The sequence below is a fragment of the Myotis lucifugus genome, unplaced genomic scaffold (assembly GCF_000147115.1).
Source record: "Myotis lucifugus unplaced genomic scaffold, Myoluc2.0 scaffold_84, whole genome shotgun sequence".
Lineage (NCBI taxonomy): Eukaryota > Metazoa > Chordata > Mammalia > Chiroptera > Vespertilionidae > Myotis > Myotis lucifugus.
The window spans coordinates 4670453-4679453 of NW_005871132.1; the positions used below are offsets into that span (position 1 = coordinate 4670453).

General features: G+C 42.0%; 1 protein-coding gene across 4 annotated transcripts in view; it reads right to left on the minus strand.

Annotated features, from left to right (window-relative positions):
- Positions 1 to 9001, minus strand: part of PARP9 (poly(ADP-ribose) polymerase family member 9) — a 30965-nt gene that overhangs the window by 21385 nt on the left and 579 nt on the right. For 2 of the 4 annotated variants that reach the window (XM_023755799.1, XM_014457763.2), the window contains exons 2-4: positions 5727 to 5834; positions 4760 to 4901; positions 1780 to 2627 (exon numbers count right to left, since the gene is read on the minus strand). In XM_023755799.1, coding sequence (XP_023611567.1) covers positions 1780 to 2627; positions 4760 to 4901; positions 5727 to 5741 — 1005 coding nt within the window. In that variant the 5' untranslated portion in view covers positions 5742 to 5834. Of the gene's footprint in view, positions 1 to 1779; positions 2628 to 4759; positions 4902 to 5726; positions 5835 to 8571; positions 8726 to 9001 lie in introns of those variants that run through there. The other 2 variants (XM_014457762.2, XM_023755798.1) reach the window with 2 other exon arrangements.

A 9001-nucleotide genomic window follows, 5' to 3' on the forward strand; every position in this document is an offset into this window, starting at 1 on the left:
ATGAAAAAGCTAATATGCAAATCAATCGAACAGCAGAACAACCAGTTGCCATGATGTGCACTGGCCACCAGGGGACAGATGCTCAACACAGGAGCTGCTCCCTGTTGGTCAGTGTGCTCCCACAGGGGGAGCGCTGCTCAGCCAGAAGCCAGGCTCACGGCTGGAGAGTGCAGCAGAGGTGGTGGGAGCCTTTCCCGCCTCTGCAGCAGTGCTAAGGATGTCCGACTGACATCCTCAGGGACATCCCCTGAGGGCTCACAGTCTGTGAGAGAGGGCTCAGGCCGGGCTGATGAGGAACCCCCCCCCCCGCCCCCCACCGCAGAATTTCGTGCACCAGGCCTCTAGTTTAATAAGCAGCAATAAAACAAAAAAAATACACGAAATAAAGACAGTACAATTTCCTGAGATGTTAATATCTCAAGGTTTAGCAGCAAACTGACTCATACTCATGCAATCTCTTCTTTGTCACCTGAGAGATGTGTGACTGACTGATCATACATGTATCAGCATGAGAGAGTTCTAGAACCTAAGTTCTGTTTGACAACCAAGACATTTTTCATGAACAACTTGTTCTAGAACCGAATTGTTCAAGAACCGAGGTTTGACTGTATCGCAATCTTCATTCTAATTGTCTTGCAGGCAGTATATGGTATTTTTTCATGTATGATTAAGTCTATTTGATTGCAGCCACAGGAGTCTTAAGTGTGACATTATTGATCCAGAAAAGAAAAATAATTCTCTGTTGCAGTTCCTGCTACCTGCTTCCTCCTTCACTTATTCATCAATAATTTGCTCAACACCTAGAAGCAGGCCCAGACTAGGCTTTGGGGTTACAGAGATGAACAGCCATGATCCCCATGCTCAAGGTACTCTATGCCTAACAGGGGCGCTGCACTAACCCAGAAATACTTAAATTCACTGTCACTCTGACTCTCTCCCCTTCCTGTCAGAGCCTTCTCCTTTGTGCCTAAGGAATCCTGGCTAAATGCTAAGTCACACTTTGTATCATTCATGGCCCCTGGCACAGAGCCATATACTCTGAATACAACTTACAGCTCCACCTGGTTCAGCCCATTATTTTCTATCTATTATTCTCCGTGTCTCTCTAATCAAGTCATTCTAACAACCAGGCCACACCTCCTGCCAATTCATATCTATCATAACTTGAGATCAGATCCAAAACACACATCTTCTGAAGTAATTTTTCTTGGTCCACCACACTCTTGTCACAAAATTGACATACTTTTAAATATTATGAATTCATTGTATTAATGAATACATTGTTTACTATTGGTAGGTTGCTTCAGAAATGTTCAGATGGTTTGTCTCCCAATGAGATTTTTCAAATAGAGAATTTTTTTTTAACATAAAAAGAGTGTAACAGATTATAAGTTCCTTGGAATCAAAGATTGTTTTATTTCCTCATGGTGCCTAAGAATAATAGCAATAATAGTTATAAATACTTGTCATGTGCCAAAATTGATTCTAAGCATTTTATGTGTATTAATTCTAACTCTAAGATATAAGTCTTATGATTATCATCATTTTCCAGGTGAGGAAACTGAGGGCCCAAAGATAAAGTAACTAGATTCATGTCACCCTGCTAGTAAATGGCACAGCTAATATTCAAATCCAGATGGCCTGTCCCTAAAGTCCATACTCAACCTTAACAAGATTAAACAGTGTTTGAAATAGTTTATACTCAAAACGTACTTGATAGGTAATAAACAGTTCAGGGATCCCCTTTGGCAGTGCAAGAGAATAAGAACGAAGACTTACCTGCTGCAGTTCAATGTGGCCTTGGACAATCTGGAGAGTCATGCTGTTCACAACCATCGTATTGGAAGGAAGGATGGCTCCCTGACTCACTGAGGACCCCAGCTCGTTAGTCCCTAGAATGTTTTCCGAAGCAGTTTTAAAGGCAGCAACAGTGGGGTCTTCATTGCTTACCAGATGAATTTCTTTTAAATTACTGGCCAGTTGTTTCCCTTGGAAATAATGCCTGATAGTTTTCACAATGATCCGTGTACACAAATCCAGAGGGAACTGGAAAATCCCAGAGCTCAGGGCTGGAATTGCTACTGTCTCAGGGTATAGATTGCCAGCGGTGACAAAATCCAGAATATTTTCTATGGCTCTTCGCAGATCAACTTGACATCTCCCTCTATCCCACGCCACCCACCGAGGCCCAACGGCATGGATAATGCATTTGCAGGGAAGTTTCCCTGGTCCTGTGATAGCTATCCCACCAGTTGGTATTTTACCGTATCTGGAAATATACAGATCACTCTCCTCTTGGATTTGTTGGCCGCCGGCTTTCACCAGGGCCTGCGCCAGGCCTCCTCCATGTCTAAGTTCTTCATTGGCTGCATTCACCACAACATCAACAGCATGTCTGGTGAGATCACCCTTCCAGACAGATAGCTCTAGTCCTGGAGTCAGCCTTTTTCTGAAGACTTGCTGAGACTCACTGTTACTTTCCTGGGCTGGAGAGACGAGGGTAGAGACACAGCCAAATTTATTCCAGAGGACTTCACACAGCTGACTCTCATTATTTTTTAAAATTTTAAAGTCATTGTGATCAATGGGTATTTGCCAACTATCGTTTTCTCCAAGAATGTCAGTCTCTGGAAAGGAGAGATTAAAAAAAAAAAAATCAAGAAATGGTCAAAAGTTCCTTTGAAAAGAATGTAATTCCACTTCACATCAGAAAACTGAGTGTCCCATATACAAAAGAGAGATGAACTCCCTCTAATCCTCTTCCTGATTCTTTCTCACGTAGATATGTAATTAGACCAAGAATGTCCAAGAGTTTTCAATGGTAAATCATCCATAAAGTACTTAATCTTGTGTCTGGCATACAGTAAATACTCCCTAAGTGGTAGCTACGCTACCATGATACAATGATGGTGGTAAGAAAACTATGCGAATGGAGGCGCATGAATTTTTAAGTCTGCATTAAAATGGTGAGTTTCGGAAGAACCATGCTTAAGGCACAAATATTGGAAAGGATTTAATTATGAGTCAAAAATAAGTGGAGGCTTTATTGGTAACTTGTTTGCTTAGTCTTAGTGCCTTAGTCTGGGCTCTCTTAGAAGCAGGCTTTGAGATAAGGATTTGAATGTAAGTTTATTTGGGAGTTGATCTTAGAAAATACCAGGGGCATGAGATGGGAGGGCAGAGTGGGAAAGTAAGACAGAAAAGGGAAGGAAATGAAAGAAGGATGTGTTATGAAGCAAATTAAGCATAATTCCACTGGGGGACAGTGTGTCTCAGAGTAATGCCACCAGAAGGGAAAGGAGCTGGGATATTCATCCAACCTCCTATCAGTCATTGGTCAAGGATGCTCTGTGGGGGGCATGGTCCAGCAAATGGGCAGAACATCATACTCTAGTTTCATGGAACAATTTTGGTGGAATTAAGGCCAATTGACTAAAAATTACTTACTGTATGTAGCAGAAAAGAAGCTGTGCTGTTCAGATACCCGTTCAATGTGGTGATGAAGGAGGGAATACAGTTAGCTGACAGCCTCCAGTTGTTAGCCCCTCAGGGTCCATCTTAGCTTTCCAGCCAGGGTCACACTATTCTCAGGGTGGCCCCCCATCAGTGGCTGACCAAGGCCACTTATGTCCAATGTGGGACTCCCCTAAAGGGAAAGCTCAGGCTGCAGTCTGATGGCTCCACCTGCCCAATCTGGTTTCATCCCTTTTCCTTTCTCTGAACCTTTTTGAATTCCTAACTCCATCTCAGTTTCTGCTTCTATGAGAACCTAACCTGTGACTGTATTTCATGGAATCTAAGACATCATTATTAAATGCCACTGAGCAAGGAAAAACAATGCCAATTAAAACATGGCACATTACTGGTTGATAGAGTAGTTTTAACTTAACAGATGTGAAAAACTATGTGCCCTAAAATAGGTAAAATGTGGTAATTAATTATATTTTACTTCAACCATATTTCTTTTTTAAAAAAATTTTTTAAGTCTGGGAAGTCTGTGAAGATGATTTTAGCACTTTCTTTTTTTAAAAAATATATTTAATTGATTTTTTACAGAGAGGAAGGGAGAGGGATAGAGAGTTAGAAACATCGATGAGAGAGAAACATCGATCAGCTGCCTCCTGCACACTCCCCACTGGGGATGTGCCCGCAACCAAGGTACATGCCCTTGACCAGAATCGAACCCGGGACCCTTGAGTCTGCAGGCCGATGCTCTATCCACTGAGCCAAACTGGTTAGGGCTTCAACCATATTTCTAATCTCAGCCACCTAGAAAGACCTCTGATGGCTTCAATTATCTAAAAGCAGCCGCATGCATATATGCATAACCCATGGACACAGACAATAGTGTGGGGTGGGGCAAGGGCTGGGTGGAGGGGGGCAAAAAGGGGGGAAAAAGGAAACACCTGTATTACTGTTAACTATTTTAAAAAATAAAAAGATAAATAAATAAAAGAAGTAGCATGCAGCAACCAGATTCAATTGGCCTGTGCTTTGGTAGAAAATCTCAAGTGGGCCACCCTTAAGATTAGGAAGGTTCCATTTGGCTCTTACAGCCCTTGTTGAGCCAGGGACGATCAGTTGGTCACCTCCTCTGATCAATTTTTAGGGCTGTGGTCAGAAGAGTCTGACATCTTGTGGGCAAAGAAAGGGATCAATGGGAGCCCTAAGAGAACGTGTCTGCTGATGCACACTGTCCCTGAAGCAGTCCCCCTTCTGATGCACGGTCCAGGTTGCCAAAGGTCCTGCAATTACACACCTGAACACTTGCAGGGAAGAGAGTCTCCTTCTGCATTCCCCTTTATCCACTGAGGACAGATATGAGTAAAGACTTTCTGAAACAAGTCTGAGAGTGAGGTCATCCTACCTGATTTCTCATTGTAAGCTGCTGCTCCAGCACCCTGTGAAAAATGAGAGTTGTTTTAAAAAAACTGAAACCGAATGACTACAGATTATTGATAACAGATACAGCCTAATAATCACAAAGCAACAGATACTCTGCTAAAAGCCCTGGGTTTGAGGGGAAGGGGAACACCTACGTGTTTGCTCATTTGTTTAATCTGTGCGCCTGAAATACTTGATATACTAAGTGTCCTAGCAAACATTAACCCTACCCCACTTCCTAGAGGCCAATCAATGCACTTCTGATTCAGGATGAGATGAAGGGTTAGAGATTAACACACGCAAAGGCCCAAAGGTCACAGCCCAAATTACCAAAACTTTCAGATAGGCCTCCAATTTCCAAAGGCTTGTGGGTTTTTCTAGACAGAACAGAAAACATGGGGGATATGAGCCTCATCAGTTACACCTCCCCATCTACCAGTAAGGTCCCACTTTCAATTGTTTATTTCATGACACAAGCCTGAATGTAGAATTTTATGTTTCAACAAATGAGGTGTCTTTTCTCTATTTCTTCGTTTTTCTTCTTCCTCCATAATCCTCCTCCCTCCCTCCCCCCATCGAGCAAAAGCAGAATTGCTGAATAAGTAGACAGAATCAAAATGATATCGAGGTCCCATTTTTACATATCATCCATCCTCAGGCTGCCTCTGGTGATTAGATTAGCATATTCTGGATTCCCTGTGTCTCACATGGTACAAGAAGAAACTTTAATTGGACTACTGATACCAAACTGAAGACCCAGATTTCTTGCTATTATGGGAGGAACTATTCATGTGCTGATCAAAGTTCAAGATTCATCTATGTTTATATATAAGTACTTTTACCTTAGAAAGCTCCATCCTCTAGGACTCTGGGGTCTTCAAATGTTTGTACCCTTCAAATGTTTTGCTTTTCCACGGAAATTTGCTGTTCCCAAATATGGTGGTCCACTTCTAGGAATGAATACAAAGGATGCAATAAGCACAGACCCGAGTCTTAGGGAATTTGGTAAGAATGCACCATAGGAAAACTAAACATGATGATTTCTGGTCATGAGTCGGTTTTAGTTTTACTAGTGAAAAGGCACTATTGTTTTGCTGCCATAGTTACTGTTTACCTTCTATTTTTTACCATGAGGTTCCAATTGAAACTATAATGGCAGTTCAGGGAAGGGAAAGAGACATACGGGCTACAGCAGGGAGAGCTTTATGGAGGTGAGACTAGAACAAGAGCTTGAAGGGTGGAACAGGTTTTTACAATTAGAAGAGGAGAATGATACCAAGTCATAAGACTGAACACAGCATTAAAAAAAAAAAACAATGAGGAAAAACCAGCCTTCTGCGTGAACATGAAGAACCCTGGAGAGTGTTTGAAGAAAGGGCTGTAGTTATGCCTGTCAAGGGTGTGTGTACTGAATTTGTGATAAATTCTTGATCTAATAAGAAAGGGGAGCCCTGACCGGTTTGGCTCAGTGGATAGAGCGTCGGCCTGCGGACTGAAGGGTCCCGGGTTCGATTCCGGTCAAGGGCATGTACCTTGGTTGTGGGCACATCCCCAGTAGGAGGTGTGCAGGGGGGGAGGGGTGGAGGAGGCAGCTGATTGGTGTTTCTAACTCTCTATCCCTCTCCCTTCCTCTCTATAAAAAATCAATAAAATATATTTTAAAAAAAGAAAGGGGAATATCTGGATAAAAATCAGAAACTCTATAAAAATTATTTTGATGATTTTCTATCTAATAGGTGGAAATGAAAATGCTTACTGACACAGTAGTCTGAACTTGTTGTCCACAGAGTTGCCAATAGGCCTCTGAAATGATTTGTAATGCCTTTGCAATAGAAAAAAAATTTGTGCAGCTATCTACAGCATCAGAGCACTATTCTTCCATGTCAGGAAAAACAGCAAGTTCAGTCCAATCTTAAAGTCCCAGGACAAGATGCATTTTTGCCTCCAGAGGGCACTGCTGTTTTCACAAAAGAAGGAAGTCTGGCTGGGGCTTTTGCTTTCGCTGCTGTTGCACTTTTTTCATTTTTCCTTTAGGTCAGGCTTTAATGGCGTAGGAATACACTTGAGGGGTGTGTGTCAGTGTATATACCTCCAAAGAAATCAGAAACAAGGAGCATATTGCCCACAATACAATTTCTTCAATTTTAATAATAATACCAATAGCAACAAAAGTCTTCCCAACTCTCCATCACTGGTTCCTACTGAGTTCTTTTCTCTGCATGGGCAACATGAAGAAATGGACTCTCTATCCAACTGCCAGCTCAGCCCGCTGTAGGGGGTTCCTGCCTCACCCCCAGTACTCCTCTGCTCATCAGTGTCCTCCATGAGGTTAATTAACCTCAACAGACTCTCTTCTGTATTTCATTCTTTGTGTCCCCAAAACTCTGCTTTCTTAGCATCTCTAATGCCATCTTCACTTGGTTCTTTTGGTACCTTTCACTTTACCTTTACAGGCCTTTTGCCTGGATTCACCTTCCTATCCTTATCCGACTCCCTCCAAAGTCCATGCTTTCTCTCCTAGACTGCACAGTTCAATCAATGATATACCACTTATCCACTCAAGTCAGAAATCTAGAATCTTCTCTTTTGTCCCATAAGCAACCTATCAATTAGCTCTAAACACCTAAGTCACTTATGCGACAGTCCTTCTTGCCTATTGACCACTTTACTTCAGGGCCTCAGGGCCTCTTGCCTGAGCTATGTCAACACAGTCTCTTTAAAAATTTAAATATATTTAATTTTACATTTTATTGTTTGGATAGGTAATATGTTTCCTGGTTCAAATTTAGAAGTGTGAAAGGCTCCCTCCTACCCTTAACTGCAGAATCAGAAAGTCTATGCAGCTGTAATTCTGCTAGTATTGCCAAATTGCTTTCCATAAGGATTGACCCATTCCCAGTCTTACCAGCCATGTGCAAAAACGTTCTCTCTGGCTTCTCTGCCTTCATTCATCCCTGCTTGGAAATGTGTCCTCCACATGGTTGTCAACACCATCTTTCTAAAATGCACATCTGACAACCCTTCTGTTTCTTCCCACTGATCTTCATGCCTTTCACTGTCTAGACCTGTGTTGTATGTCCAGTGTGGACCATTAGCCACACGCGGCTCTTGAGCTCCTGAAGTGTGACTATTCCCAACTGAGATATGATGTAAATGTGAGATAAGCACTGGATCACAAAGATTCAGAATGACAGAAAGGATGTAAAATATCTCATAAGCCAGTCAGATAAAGACAAGTATCACACAATCTCACTCACATGTAGAACCTAAAGGACAAAATAAACATGAACAAAATAGATCCAGAGACATAGAAACATGGAACTGACTGATGAATCTCAGAGGGAAGGTGGGGATGGATGGGAAGAGATTAACCGAAGAACTTGTATGCATATATGCATAACCCATGGGCACAGACAATGGTGTGGTGAAGGCCTGGTGGGGAGGAGGGGATGGGCTAGAGTGGTTCAGTGAGGAAAAAATGGGTACATCTGTATAACTTTTAACCATTAAGATAAATTTAAAAACGTTTTTAACATTGATCACATGCTGATTAATTTAGGATATATATGATTACATTTAGGATATATTGAGTTAAATAACATCATGAACATTAATTTCACTTGTTTATACTTTTAAAAATGTGGCTCATAACATTTAAAAAAATTAAAATTAGATATTTGTACGTACAGCACTGATCTAGCCCCTTCCTCCATCATGTCCCTCAGCCATCTCATCGCCTCCAAGGCCCCAGTACTCATCCGCGCCTCAGATGCACCCCACCATTCCCCCACCCCCACCTCTCTCTCTAAGATTTTGCTTCCAATCTCCTCTTGGGGGCCTTCAAGAGATTTGCTTCACATGTCCACCTCCCTTTACCAGCCCGAGGCATGCACGCTCATCTTTACTCTCAAGTGCACAGGGCTGAAAGGATAAAGTTGGAGGGAGGTCATAACGCAAGTGAACAATTTCAATTTTTTTTAAAAAAAATGCAGGTATTAATCTGAACTCTGAACAGGAATGACATTTTGGCTGCACATAATAGTAAGGGTAACAACAGTAAGAGTTGAGAGGAATCACAAGCTCAGGAGAAACTTTCTTTGACTTCAGCACCTGACCA